Source organism: Protopterus annectens, chromosome 8.part1, assembly GCF_019279795.1.
Source record: "Protopterus annectens isolate FY-2018-M chromosome 8.part1, PAN1.0, whole genome shotgun sequence".
In the NCBI taxonomy this organism is placed as follows: Eukaryota; Metazoa; Chordata; order Ceratodontiformes; family Protopteridae; genus Protopterus; species Protopterus annectens.
The window spans coordinates 243,074,975-243,090,618 of record NC_056742.1 but is presented as its reverse complement, the minus strand read 5'-3'; the positions used below and the strand labels follow the sequence as shown (position 1 = coordinate 243,090,618).

Here is a 15,644-nt window from a genome sequence, read left to right as displayed (position 1 = left end):
TTGGCAGTATGGTATTCAGAAGCCCTCCTTCTGACCAGTGTTTCTGCCCTTTGTGGTTTTGGATGTGGCTGACATGTCTTCTACTGGTATTAAAATGATAGCTTGCTTACTTTGATAGAAATGTTCTTTCTGTAAGTGCATTATTGGGAGCAATATGCTACTCTTCTATCGCCGTTAAGAGCTAATCCTTTCTTTTGTGCTTGGAGGTACATAAATTGTTAGAGTTGCAGAAGTATTTTATTTTACTGGTTAACATTGTACTACAGGAGCTGATAGAGGAGTTCAGTAATGTATGAGCCTTGAAATATTTTGGCACTCTGAAAAATTGTCAAGCTTTAGCATTGTAATGGCTCTTAAGTCTGCGGTTATTTCAATGGTGATAATTGCAAAAGTTATACTACTGTGAATGGTGAAAGTACTTTAAAAAAATCCTCATTACAAAGGCTGGCAACATTTATAGCCTAGTTAAAAGTAATGATAACTGATCTCTTATTTTGCCTGTGTGTACACAAATATATAACTAAATTATCATTAATTTAAGGTATGTTATTTTTTCATACCTTCTGTGTTGTTTATGTCCTGATAAGCATTATTTTCTTCTCTAGCCTAACTTTGCCCATGGTCTAGCTTCCCTACAAATTCCGCATGGAGCGACTGTGAAACGAATGTACATCTACACTGGCAACAGCCTTCAGGAAACAAAGTAAGAGCCAAGTTGATATTGAATTCCAGAACATTGTTCGTTTTTGTATCCTGGGAGATTAGATGTTTTATATACAAGTGACTCAGTCTGTTGCACATCTGCTAATAGGTGTTAGTAAAATAACAAACTTCAGGAAAGAATAAAACTCTGTTTATTAGGAGCACTTGCATTTCTTTTTGACCTTATATACAGTATTTAGTTGTACAGACGACCTCGAGGATTAGTGCACAGATCAGGTGAAGGTGTCACAGTAAGATTAAAAACACTGTACATTTCAAGGAAGTCATATGTAGTTGTAAGACATGAAGGCTGTTTGACCACTTTTTTTTTGTGGAGTGTTATCTAACTTGTACTATGTGCCTTGCCTTTTGGAGTCAGAGTTCAGTGCTTCTTATTTGATCTTTCTTACTATAGTTTTGGCTTGCTGTGAGTATATATATATGTACACTTACATGATATCACTATACCTCTCAACTGTACAGATTTTTGCGTCATATTTTTGGTCTGTTTTTCATAAAATTGTGGTTTTCTGGCAAATTAGAGGCAAATCATTAAAGACTGAAGTTAAAAAATGATGGGCATTTGAGTTTGACTTCTTACCTTTCAGAAAATTCATGCTAATGCACAACCTGTTATTTTATCAATTTTCTAAGTTTGTAAGAGCCATATTTAAAAATTGTCCCTATTTTTGGACCTTTGTCCTACTTTTATTTATGGCTTTGACCAGATTTCTTATTTTAAGAGGTTGAGATGTATGGATACCGCTGATAGAAGCAGATCGCGCAATCCCTTATGTCTGTCTGGATGCATGAATAACTTACTGGAAGGCTATTGACTCATCTAGCTTTCGCTCTCAAATGCTGTCACTTATCTCTTTTGTCTTTTTGCCTTATCATTCAGCACATACCACAATTCCTTATACTTGTCTGGATGCATGAGTAACTCACTGGAAGGCCATTGACTCAATTAGCTTTAACTTCCAAATATTGCCACTTTATCTCCATTGTCCTTTTGCCTTATCATTCAGCACATACCCTTCAATCTTAAATCCTTCACATCTCTAAGTTTATCAACCCACACTGCATTACTATTCTGCATCACCATTTCTGTCTCGTGTATTCTGACAAAATCAGAATATCTGGTGCAGTGCAAATGACAGAAGACCAGGAACCAAATGGAAAACGCACCAAACAAGCCTGTATATGAACTCCGTTTATTGCAGTAAAAACACACCAAGATCAAGCACTTTCGTCTTTCACATAGAAGACTTCATCAGAAGCATTCAGTGTTCATATACAGGCTTGTTTGGTGCATTTTCCATTTGGTTCAAGTGTATTCTGAACTTCTTTTGTAATGTAGCTCCCTGTATCTTGAGTATGTGCTTGCACAGTGTCGACTTTTTACATTGAAATTCTTTTGAGGCCCGTCATGTTGAAATTTTATATCATCTTCTGGGTCAGTGATTATAACAGCAAATTACACCATTTGAGTTGATCCCACCTCATCTGTTTTATCTCCTTGCCTAAAATTTTGAAAGCAGTGGGTTTCTTCTTTGTTGGTAGCAACCCAGGTCTTGTGTTGGAAATCACTGATATAGATATGTACATAACTCTCTTATGTATTTTACATTTGTGCGTGTTCTATACAGTTCTTTCCACTGGTTTGTATGTTGCACTTCTCTGCCCACCTGTAGAAAAATAAAACTGTGAAATTCTGTTTATCCCTTTTCCTTATTTTTCAATAAGGTGTTTTTCAATTATTTTAGCTCAAGGCTGTAGATGGCTAGTTTCTAAAGACTTCCTCATGCAGCTCCTTTTCTGTTATACCTGGATTATAACAGTGACTGTAAGCACTGTAGAAAGTTCAAGCAGTTACAAATTTAGAGTGCAAAGTTGACAGTTTTTTAACTGAAAAACAGCTTAAATTAGTTGAAAATTGCATAACTAAATATTTAGTTGAGACTGTAAAGTCAGAGAAGATTAAAACAATTGATACTGAAAAGTGCAGAGCGTATTAAGAAAAGGGTCTCGTCATACCATTCTAGGACTCCACCATTGTCTACAGCTTCAGAAGCTGGCATATCTGGTGAGCCAGCTCCCAGTGTCAGGGGACAGAAGTCAGTTTTATTGGTGCCTGAAGAGCCTTGGCTGACATCGGAGTTTAGTATCAGGCAGAGATTTTTGTGCCAGTGAAGAACCAGATGTCAGTCTTCTAATTATTTTTACAAGTGAAAGTTGGGATATAATGCACATTTCCTCGTAGAAGTGCCTAAAGACACATACAGTGCTGAAAGTGTGCTGTTTAAATTTTAGAAGAATTTCTTCGGTCTGCTGACAGATATATACCACAAAAGTGTCTAGGTGCACTCTCCACAATAGACTCCTCATTGGAAACCAGGGATTGTGTGGAGGCTGTGTGTACAAGGGGCGGACAGAGTACATGTAATTACATTTGTGCAGAGGTATGTACGTACCCCACACCAACCTCTTGTAGGATTCTGGCACGTATAGGGGATGCTAGGGTTTAATTACAAAAAAAAAACAAAAACTTGGCCCTTTGTAGTAGAGTGACATTTCCTGTTCCTAACCTGCAGAACTCCTGCCATGGGGAATGAATGAATTTTGAACAAAATGGGACTGTAGAGTACCTTGAGGGGCAGGGCTTTGATGGATGCTAAGGAAGCTACTAATATATATATATATATATGTATATGTATATATATATATATATATATATATATGTATATATATATATATATGTATATATATATGTATATATATATATATATATATATATGTATTTATATATATATATATATATATATATATATATATACATATATATATATATATATATATTATATATATATATATATATATATATATATATATATATATATATATATATGTATATATGTATGTGTGTGTGTAATATATTATATATTCTTTTCTATTCAGAAAGTTAAGATTCTGCTTTCTTTCTTTTACATCCCTATCTTTCTTTCAACGCATTTATGTTGTTGAATGTATATTTCTGCCAAACTTCATATTTTTACCTCTTTTGGAAACTCTACTACGTCTGCTCACACGCACACTAAATATTTATTTGATAAACAGTACTTTTGTTACCATAAATGCTCTACTAAATTTCTTTTTAATTGCTATCATTGTAGTTGAATCTAAGGGTTATAGGCTATATTTTACATGTTTCCTTTTTGCTTGATGTCATTATTCTTTAGGCACATCTTAGTGCAGTTCCTCATAGTGCTTTACAGTATGTATAGAAAGCTACATTTGTTATGCAGTTACATTTAAGATGGGCTGTTTTTAGCCCTATTTTTCCTTCCCTTTGAAAGAATTATTTTTGAAGTGCCAAAGAGATGTAAGCGTATCTCTCAACCTCTGAGAGCAAGAAATCTGGACAAAGCCTAAAGTAATGGGGGGGGGCGGCGGCAAAGGCCCCAAAATTAAGGACAGATTTTATCAACTTATGCAGTTGCTTTAACAACAGGATTTGTGTTAGCATGCATTTTTTTAAGATTATGAAGTCTGGAATTCAAATATATGTCATTATTTAGTGACTTCAGTCTTCAGTGATTTGCCAGAAAACCACAAATTTTATGAGGGACAGACCTAAAATATGCGGACAAAATCTGGACATTCTACGAAAATCTAGAGAGTTGAAAGGTATGTATGTAATGGAGTTGTGTTTACCCCTACATCAGTGCTTTCTAGTGCAGGACATGTGTTGGAAACCTACAGAGATGGAAGCCTTTAGAAGACTGGGCTGGGAGATGAGCCATGTTATGCGGGATGTAACCCAAAAGCCATGACTTGCTATTGCATTGCAATGTCACCTCACAGGTCTACTTTTCTGTTATGTATACATGTACACAACTCCATTTTATCAGACTAAGTACCATGATGATACCCCCCCCCCGCCAAACTGTTTAATATGTAGATTCCTCTGATGGTTCTTATGATCTAATTTTTCCATAACTTTTGTTATTTTATTGAGTCCTTATGTTTCTACATCTGTATTAAAGTGTTATATTTTTTTCAGGACTGTCTTCCCCCATATGTTACTGTACTCCAGAGGTGGTTTGAGTATTGACCTTTTAGTGGTATATTCCTGCTCTGGTAAGACCTGAGCACCCAGCAGTTCTTCCGAGTGCCTAGTTGGGCTTGATCACAGCCTGTCAGGAATTTGCCAGTGATTGATAATTTTCTTAACAGCAACATCAAATTAATGTTTTTTTAATGCGAGTCTTTAAGTCACATGGAACTCTTTTACTTAAATGCTTAATTTTGTTTATATTCATCTTTAGATCACTGTTGCAGTAATGCTTACTTATGTGATGTATCCTGCCAGTCGTACCATATGTCTGCCAAGTCTAAAAAAAAGCTTTATACACCTTCCTCTTGCGCTATACATTGACTTAAATCTAGACATAAGAATACATGCTAGTACCTAATGGACGTACAGGCATGAAGATCTTCAGAATTTTCATGCCACCAGTCCAGTGAAGCAAGACTGTCAGTGTCACACTGTCAGCACCTGTCCTAGCTGCGTTTGCTAAGGACAGCTGTATACCCCATTAGGGTACCTTCCTTTTTTTCTTGTTTTTTCCCTATCAGAAATAATACTTCATGTCAACTGAGAAAGGGAAGTACAACTGCAGTCATGAAATCCCTTACAAGGATAAACATTCTAAGTAAAAAAGTACAACTGCAGTCATCAAGTTCCTTACAAGGATAAACATTCTAAGTAAAAAAAAAAAAAAAAAAAGTATAAACATACAAAGTGTCCTTTTTTTTTTTTTTTTTTTTTTTATTAGGACCAGAACATAACCTTAAGAAGTATGTTATTTGTCAAGAATTTGTACCCAAGACCTTATATAGTAATTTGTCCTCCATTGATCTTTAGATCCAGATTTTTGGCAGGCTTGCCTGCGTGGCAAGCGACTTTCTCAAGATATTAGTAATGAGTTGCATGACATCAGATTGGTTATAAGTAGATATCGTGTGTTTCAATTAGATGTTAGCCACATGCTCAGTATTATTTTTCAGTGGTACAACAGCATTGTATGGTCAATGCATATTCCTCTTATTCTGTTTATAGATTGCATGGATTGAAGCAACGTAGATTATTTTTAAAATTAGTACCACATTGGCATGACTATTTGTGGCACTGTTCATTAAACAAATTACCAGTTCGTGGGAACTATAGAGGGCACCCTGCTTCCTTTCAACTTTGTTTTCATAGTTGTTTTGAAATTGAAACAGCGGGTCATGTTTTTTTCACATGTTCTTGAATTGCTGGTTTTTGGAAGGCATTTAAAAAAGGCTTTTTACGTACCCTTTCTTTTTCCTTTAACGCTGGAGAAATATCTGTATGGAAATTACAACAGTCACTGGTCACCAAGGTATACAACGAGCAGACTTTCTTTTAATATCTGTATTATATCTTCTTTGGCTTGACAAATGTAAAGAATTAAGGACCTTTCATTTTACTCACCCTACACTGTTGATTGCCCAATTGCATATATGGTTGGGGGAAAAAGGAATGTTAATTTACTGTGCCTTTTTTACTTCATTGTATAATATTGTAGTAATGTTTTCTTGCATTGTTTCAATAAACATATGGATTACTCTACTTCTTTCTCCTGGTTGTAGTCTGTCTCCACTGAGGTTCTTGATAAGCCTGCAGACTGACTGCCTGATGTCTAAACTTGTTCCTGCTGTCATGATTCCTCTAAAGGCCACTGTCCAACTTTTTCCATCAGGCAGTAATAGGACCTCTCCCTTAGTCTTAAAAAGGAAAAGGGTTCTATTCCAGAATTTTCCTTGTCCTAAGAATGGAAGGTACTTGAAGACCAATTCTGGACTTATCTAATCTAAACACTTATTTAAAAGTATCAAAATTTGAGATGCTAGTGCTCCAGACTCTCTCCCCCCTTGATCCTTCCAAGTAGCTCTCTTGGTAATCTTGGATTGCTTACATGCATATCCTTATTGATCCAGACTGCAGAAGATTTTTAAGATTCTGTGTTTTGGGATACAACTTTCATTTTAGTTCTTTTGTGTTTTAGACATTCCACTGCATCAGGAGTCTTCTCAAAATGCCTAGCCCTTGTCATAGCTTTTTAAAGACACCAAGACCTCCATATCTAGCCACATGTGGACAATTTCCTTTTTAATGGCTCTTCAGTCCAAATGATTCTCCATGATTTGCACCATCAGTCATTTTCACAACATGCGGTTCTGTCTAAATCTAATCAAATGCAATCTTCAACTCTTTCAGTCTCTGGTATTTCTGGGATGTTGTCCGAATATGTCCAGCATGACAGCCTCTCTTCAGCTGGAGAAATCCTAGTCCTTGACCAACTGCATTATATCCCTTACAAATTTGCACATAGCTTCTGCAAGAGAGATTGAGAGTCCTGGGGTTCGTGGCATCAGCAATCCAAATGATTCTCTTTGCCAGGCCCCATATGCGGAAAATTCAGTGGTACTGAAATCACTTTCGACATAGCACTTGTCATCCTGTCTCTTTTCCAGTTCCTCTCCTGCCTTTTATAAAAAAAAGAGTTGATGTTTCGACATGGATCACTGTGGAAGTAGTCAAATTGCTCCAACCCCCCCCCCCACACACACACACAGCATCTGGTCAGCATCTAAAAGCTAAGAGCGTCTTCTACACAGTACATCTGTCAGGAGCTTGAGCAAAAGTCCATAAAAGGACAGTTGGAGTGAGAAAAACTTCTGAGCCCTTTTGCTACCAAAGAGACCGTGTCTTTGGTGTAGTGCTCTGTGAAACAGTCAGGTTGACAGATAAGTCCCTATTGGGTAAAGCCTTCCGGGTTCCAGTGTCTTTTATTTTATGAGGGAAATGGTGTTTTTCTGCCAAAATTATGAGTTATAGCTAGGAAATTGAATGTTTGGGGACTGACATTTAATTTCTATGGGTCTTGTATTGTTTATGCTTATATGAACTTTCTATGAAGAAAAGTTTTATTTTTCACTAAAGTATTAGATTTGCAAGTTTTGTGTGTTTGGGGCAGGACACTGTGCTTGTGATGGACTGGTAGTGGTTTACTTACCTCAAAATCCCTTGTTCTCTACCTTACACTGTACAGAGTTGTATAGTCTCCACTCCCTGCTTTCAACTTGTCTTCCTGGGCTTGCCTGTGGAGCAGCCTTCAGTGTCTGTGATAGTACCTTCTCTGCATGCAAAAAGAAGAAAGTTGCTAAGGAGTATTCATGTGTTACTCTGGCTGCTATTCAGCATCAGCTACTGGTGGGTGACTCTGCTATGCCTGTTTGTTGTTCCTCAGATTAACCATCTTTTCCCCTCTTTCCTCTTGGTGTAGCACATTCAGCCACCAAAGACTGGGGATAATCACGTGTTCTGCAATTGTAGGGATGCCTCTTTTGTTGGTGTCAGGAAAGGAGGCAGATAAAAGCTTTTCACTTGGTCAGAATAGGAAAGTGGTAGCTGGGACCAGTGTGCCTGATATCAATTGGCCTTTTTTTTTTCTTTTCAGGGAGAGAGTGCTTTTTGAGAAGAATTTTCAGACTTGTTTTTATATCTGTAGACCGAGCAGATTTACTGGGATTTGTTGGTAATTTTATGTACTATAAATGTCTGTATTTGGAGCTTTTCTTTTCAGGTCGCCACTGAAAATGGGCTTCTGGCCCAGCTAGACTAATTCGATTAACAAATGTCAAATAAATAAATTTGCCAAGGAACTTATTAATGCTTTTCCTTGCCTTTAGATTCTTCTGCCAAGAAAAAGAAAAGAGTTGCTTCTCTTTTTAACAGGGAATTCCAGTCAGAAGAGCAAAAATTGCAGGGGAATTCCTTCTCAGTTGTAGCAGTCTGTGAGGGAAAGTTTGTCATCAGATTTCCTTGCTGCAGATATTTCTTTTACTGATAGTTTATACAAGCGTTTCCATGTTGTCCAGAGAACCAGAACTATCTATTCCTTTCAACAGATGATGTGTAGGAGTCTTAGAACCTGTGTCATCCAATTTCCTAAGGAAAGATTTTCATTCAACAATTTTTCTAGTTACCAAAACAGAAAGCTCCTGGAGGTCTGTACTGGGTCTTTTTTTCTATTCCTTTTCATCAGGATTCCAAAGTTCAATATGTTATTCCTTAAAACCTCTTGTATTAGAGGTAACATGGGATGTATGCAAATGACTCCTTAAAAACTTCAGGTGTTTCAGTTATATGGCAGTTGTGAATGGTCATGTTTTTTTTCTTTTTAAGTCTGTTACGGGCAAATTCAGGCCAATAAAGCCAAACTCCACATTTGTCTGTAACAGACTTAAAAAGAAAAAAGTCATGGGCATTCAAAACTGCCATATAGCTGAAACACCTGATGTCCTTAAGGGGTCATTTGCATATATCCCATGTTATCTCCAATATAAGAGGTTTTAAAGAATCACACAGTGGAATATAGCTTGGCTGAGTTTTTCTTTTAGTTTTTACTTATTGTTTTTTTTTCTTTGTGACCTTATTACTCATTGCTAAAGTTAGATATGTAATCTTTTCAGTCTCTTGTACTTTTAATCCCACCTCTAGCTTTTACAGTAAAGCTGGATTTAAAGGATACCTATCATCACATTCCCATTGCAGAGCATTTCAGGTGTTTCTTAAGATTTACTGTGTCTAGCTTACATCATCAGTTCTGTGTTTTACTCTTTGGACCTTCCACTGCTTCAAGGGTATTCACAAAATGCCTAGCTCTAGTCATTGCTTACTCCAGACTTCAAGGCATTCACATTTTCCATATTTGGATGATTGTCTTGTCTTTTTTCAGCTGTCTAAAGTCTTCAGCAGCTGTTCAGGAACTTCTACTTAGTCTGGGTTTTTCAGTCTTTTTTTCACCCCTTCTCATAAGAATGATTTTCCTGGGATATTTGTTGGACTCTGCCTTAGGAAGAGACTTTTTTGCCCCAGACAACATAGATGTGTTTCAGCGGTTCTTCGTGAGCTTCTCCAGTGAAAACCTTGCATCTACAAAGAAGTTTCTCAGGATTCTGGGGTACGTGATATTGATGTTTCTCATGCTTCCCCTTGCAAGACAACACATGAGGAAAACACAGTGGTACTTCAAATCAGTCTGGCTTCAGCATCTTAAACCCTTTGTCGTTTCGGATCTCAGTTCTGGGATTTGTAAAGATGGTGAATGCATGGTCAATAGACCTAGATAGCTTGTAATCCATGTCTTCCATTCTCCCTTCAAGCCACCATCCTGTTTGTCACAACACTTCAGACTTGGTATGCTGAGCAGTTTCAGAAGGGTAAACATCTGAGCTCTATGGGATCCTGTAGATAGATATACTACAAATGAATATTAGAGAGATGTTGACAGTTATTAATGCTTTGCAGGCCTTCAGTCATCTATGGTCCCCAGGACCTCTGCAGATGTACACAAGACAGCTTCACAGTGATGCATCAGAGAATACCTTCTTTACAGACTTGCTGTGATACCCTGGGAGGTAGCAACTCGGCTCATTTTGACTCTTCTAGCCTCATGCATTCCGTCAGAACAAAACTTCATTGCAGAGAAGTTCAGCTGGACCAGGACAGACCCTCACAGATGGAAACTTCATCCTGGAGTCTTCCAAGAATTGATCCAACTGTGGGGAACACCTGAAGTAGATCTGTTTACCTCCCTTCAGAACAGAAAACTAAAGAAATTCTGCTCCAGGACACCTTGCAAACAGGCCTGGAAGACTGGTGCATTTTCATTCCCATGGAAGAAAATCTACCTGTATGCTTTTGCACCCTGTTCTCTGATTTGCATGGATGCCCCTTAGCTGAACAGGTTAAGCTGTATAGCAAAGTGAATGTTGTTTGCCTGTATGTGGGTTTAAATCCCCATGTAGCCTATTTTTTCAACTTCATCCAAAGCCATCCAAGCTAAGATAAGAATATTTTCTTGATTTACTGTACTTATACTTGCTGTATACAGTGATCACTACTGTTTTTGAACATGTTTAAAGCATTTAAATGTCATTTTGCTGTTTGTTTTTTAGTTTTGTGTGCCTCCAGTTCTCCTTGCAGAAGGGTGAATTAGTCAGGGACTTGTTTTGTAGTTTATTTAATCAGCATTTGAGTGCTGTGTTTACATTAAGAAATTCCAAGATCATCCATCATATGGCAGAATATGTTCACCTGGTCTCCCTGAGTTGGAAAGCACTCCAGGAAGCTCAAAGTATGTTGTTATTGGCTAGAGGGCATAGGAGTCAGTTTTAAAATTTTATTTCTCTGCTATTAATCAGTCAGACTTGCGCAAAGCCTGCCGTTGGGCAGTGGTGGTTAGCAGTGCCATGTATAGCTGCAAACAAGTAGACAGTAAAATATTCCCTATACAATTAGGATTAGATTCAAACCTGTTAAATAGTCTGGCATTGTGCAGCTTCCGCTTTGAGTAGCACTACCATTTCTGAGCATTATATACTGTCTTGCCCTTAACCCCAGAAACTAGTTTGCATATGGAATAGCACAACCATATCCTAGCATTATATAACATCTTGCTCTTAACCCTAAAACCTACTCTGAGACTTCTGTTAAAACCCATTGCTTAATCCTAAACAGTCCACCGTATTACACAACTGGGCAACATGGATATGCAATTGACAAATGTTTCAGTGGCCAACTTGGTAGATTTGGGCATCCTAAGGCAGTGTAGAAATTGTCTCATGTTCTTAGTCATCCAGTTAATCATTAAAGAAAATAACATGGTATGTGAGAAACGTATATACTCAACCTTTTTGGAGGCAAAAATCTTGCATATAAACGAGATTGGTGGGAGTAACCACAGCACATCCCTCACACATATACAGATTGTATTTTGCTGAGGCTTTTAAAGGTAAACTTCCCAAATCTCAAAGACCTCCAAAGCCACCTAATTGGAACACTGTTCCTTATCAGTCACTAAAGCACACACCAAAAGCAACACCAAACATCTCACATAAGCCTACACCCAATGTTTCCCAACAGCAAAATCTATAAGGCAGGCATATAATTTACCTAATACTCTTGTCATTGGGGACTCCATTTTGCAACACCTAGCTGCCCCATTCATCAGGTTAGACAAAGAGAAGGTAACTATTAGTTGCCTATCTGGAGCCAGGATCTGCAGTATCATGCATGCACTCAAGTGACTGCACCCCAGGTTCCAATACGATTCTGTAATAGTCCATCCAGGTGTAAATGACCTGAGACATACCTCACTGGACTATATGAAAAGATGCATAATGTATCTGTCAGAATATGTGTCATAGATAAGTATGAGCCTTGCATTGGGTAGCAGTCTACCTTCATTATGGAAGATGCCACGGAATGATCAGAAAATTATTTAATTTTAATAATTGGCTTACTTTTATGGTGTCACTCTAGGGGGGGGGGTCCTATATTTGTTAACATGGGAGGACATGGTCAAAAGGCCACTCTGATTTGCCAAGGATGGGCTGAAGCTGTCCCCAGTAAGCTTTTGGGTATTGGCTAAAACTTTAATGTTCAACTGTTGGCAGTTTCGAGCCTCCGTCTGGGAACCCGGTGACCAGGCTCCCTCACCGACTCTGTTCGGGTCGGCTCCGTCTTTCTCCCTTGACCCTAATTTCTCTAGAGCCCTTTTCCGACACCGCGTGGACCGTGTGGTGCTGCAAACTTATCTGCGGCTCGCCCTGTCAAGCTTATTCTCCTCTCAGTCTCTTAGTGAGACTTGAGACTGCTTACTATCCACTATCTCCATCCCTTCCTCCTCTTGGTCCTGTTCGGGGAGCTGACCCTGATGAGGCTGGATGGTGATGCCAGGGGAGCCTTTGGTTCTCGGCGTTTGCCTTCTCGCATCACGATCCGCTTTGGGTCCGATCGAAGATCTGTCCTTGGTTCGGCGGGGGGATCTGTGGGACCGATGTTCGACTCGAGATCTCCCTCGACTCTCTCCTCCGGCGGACAGATCGACGCGGTTCGATTTTCCGGTTCCTGGTGCCGGTTCCTGTTTTTCCAAATTCCAGGGACTCTTGAACGGAGATACCTCGACTGGTCTGGGGCCGCAACCACATCAGCAAGGCAAGCGCCATCACCAACAACATCAGCAGCAGGTCCTCCCTCCACTAGGGACCCGTCCCCTCCTCTGCACCTGACCCACGCCCAGCCCGCCGGGCACCAGTATCTCAGCCACCCACCTGTCTGCCCCTCTTCTCGGGAGCTCTCTTCGATGCCCCCATGGAAGAAGTTCCTAGAAAAGACTGTCTGATAGGAGACACTTGATTCATCACAAGAATCCTTGACATCGACCAGAGGATGAGATGGAAGAAGAGATCAGAAGTCACCTTCAGAGGGATGTCTTTTTTTTTCTGACTGGGATGAGTCTTAAACAGAGAGAGGCGTAGCTTCTCATAAAGTTTCCACTACAAAGACTTATACTAGTAAATGGGAAACGCTTTGTCTTCTGAAAGTCACATCAGTTGGACCCTACCTGTTACAGCTCGCTTGATAAGGTCTCTAGAATTTCTAATTTTAATTAAGGAGCTTCTCGGCTACCTTAAGAGTACAGTTGAGTACAGTTGGCTGCCATCATATAGAAAGAAGTAGTGCACCTATTTTGTCTCACAGACTCTGTAAAAAAGCTTTTTAAAGGTTGACCACCATATCAGACCACCAGTGAAGCCGACTATCACCGTGGAATTTAAATTTATTTGCTCTCTAAATTGATGCTACCCCCTTTTGAACCACTTTCATGTGCACTCATAAAATTTTGTCATTCTGATGGTATTAGGCTTGGCTATTACATCGAGGCTTGTCTTTTCATGTTCAAACATCCCTATTTAATTTTCCAATCCATCCTATATCCTTAATGCTAATCCATCCTTTCTTACCAAAGGTTTGTTACTAATGTGATACCCAGTATTCTCCTTCTGCTGTTGCAGTGTTTGTGTTGCTATCATACCCTTGGTATGTTTGTATATATATGTAATTATATATATGTTTGTGGCATGTTGATTGTTTGTGTTTTTGTTGCAAAATAAACTAAGAGTAAAGGCAGAGGGATTGTGGGTATTAGATGTCCTCGAGCTCTCGCTCGGATGCAGAGTCAGAGCAGTCCGCAGGCGGAAGAGGATCGGCTCTAACCCCCATGTGTAATAAAGTGTTCACCCCTTAAAGCCCTTTTTTTGGCAATGCCTGAAAGACAAAGCTGCTAACATAATGAACAAGTTTACAAGTAACCTTAAGATGTTACTGCTCAGTGCTCAGAGTCTAAGCAAAAAACTCCAAGCCTTCCTCACTCTGGAGAATGCAAATATTTGTGCTGTCACTGAGACTTGGTTTATAGCCTTAGAAAGTATTCCGGAAATGTAGGCTGCAGTGCCTTTCACACATTGCCAACCTACAAAATACTGAACCCATCCCCATTTGGCTTTAAGGAAAGGTCATGCCTACTTAACCTGGAAGGTTTCTCTGAGTGTGCCACCAAGGCAAAGGATGAGGGTAAAACAGTGCATACTGCATGTCTTGACGTGGCTAAGGTATTCAACGCAATACCCCACTCAGGCATTGTTGACGAGCTCTCTGAGCTAGGCATAAATCCCTGCATAACTTGCTGGATTACTGTCTGGCTCACAGACAGGACTCAAGAGGTCAGGATCAGTGAGACCAGCTCCATTAAGAGATTGATCACCAACAGAGTACCCCAGGGTTCCATGCTGGGTCCACTCCTATTTGACATCTACTTCTTGGAAGTCAAGGCTAACAGTCAAAGCCTCTATCTCACAAAGTTTGCAGATTACTATAAATTGATAGCTATTATAGATTCCCCCAAGACAGCAACATTTTGCAAAGTGGGTTTAACACAGATAAATGATTGGTGCCAAAAATGCATTATAACCCCCTTTGGGAAACGGTCAACCCAAGTTAATTACTTCATTGATGAAACACCTTTTAGAGTTGACCCAGTATCTGGGAACATATGTAGACAGCGATTAGGCCTTAGACCAAAACATAGCAAAGATGATAATAAGATAATTTTATGTTGTCCAGTGTATAGGTAAGGGTATGGCTTCCTGGTCCAAGGAAGCTACCATACCACTCTACTCAACCCTTATCAGACCTGTCATTGAATACAGTGCCTCCTTTGGCGTGTATTTAACCAGACACTTGTAACAGTTGGAACGCCCAAAAAGGTTTCACACCATGGGAATTCAGGGCATGAGTAACTTGTCCTACACTGATTACCTATAGGCTCTGTCCCTGTGTTCAGTCTCCTACAGGCTGCTGAGAGAAAATCTTTGCATAGCTTACAGGACTTCCTCAAACCCAGCTCTGATGGATCTGTTTGCACATGCACAAAACAAACAGCACCCGAAACTAGATCCAGGGATCCGAAATTCATTTGTGGCAAAAACAAAACATGATGTAGAGACAGCTGTGTCCCAAAAAATCCCTGAACTATGGAATAGGGTCCCTATCCATGTAAAACAGTGTTCATCCTGGACCCTATTCAAATGAAACAATGGCAATTGGATAGGAAATTATAAATGTATCCTGTCTGGCCCCCATGTTCCTTATGCACTGAAGTCGTCAGTAAGAAATCCATTATCCTAACTAACAACGCCCTCCCCCACAAATCCTTGGCTTCCTGCCTACTAATGTGCCCCACAGCGGTACTCAAGACCCAAATGGTTTGGGGTGCGCAGCTAGGCTTGCAAGTTGCCCTAGTGGTTGTTAGCCTAGTAACAACCTATAAACATATATTGATCACTGCTGTAGTAGACTTAGCTGTATGGATTATATCCTGCCAAGGATTTAACAGCTAGATATTTGGACTGCAGTCTAGAGACTGCCTACTCTAATATTAATCCTTGATTGGGACGGCAGAGAGAAAGAAATGGGGGATCTTAATTGAAAAACCAGCACTGGTAGA

The 15,644-nt window shown here is 39.3% G+C and overlaps 1 protein-coding gene across 1 annotated transcript in view; it reads left to right on the top strand.

The window, feature by feature from the left end:
- The window catches only part of PHAF1 (phagosome assembly factor 1), a 1,784,739-nt gene that overhangs the window by 718,611 nt on the left and 1,050,484 nt on the right, over window positions 1-15,644 (top strand). The window contains exon 7 of the mRNA XM_044081838.1: window positions 606-703. Coding sequence (XP_043937773.1) covers window positions 606-703 — 98 coding nt within the window. The remainder of the gene's footprint in view (window positions 1-605; window positions 704-15,644) is intronic.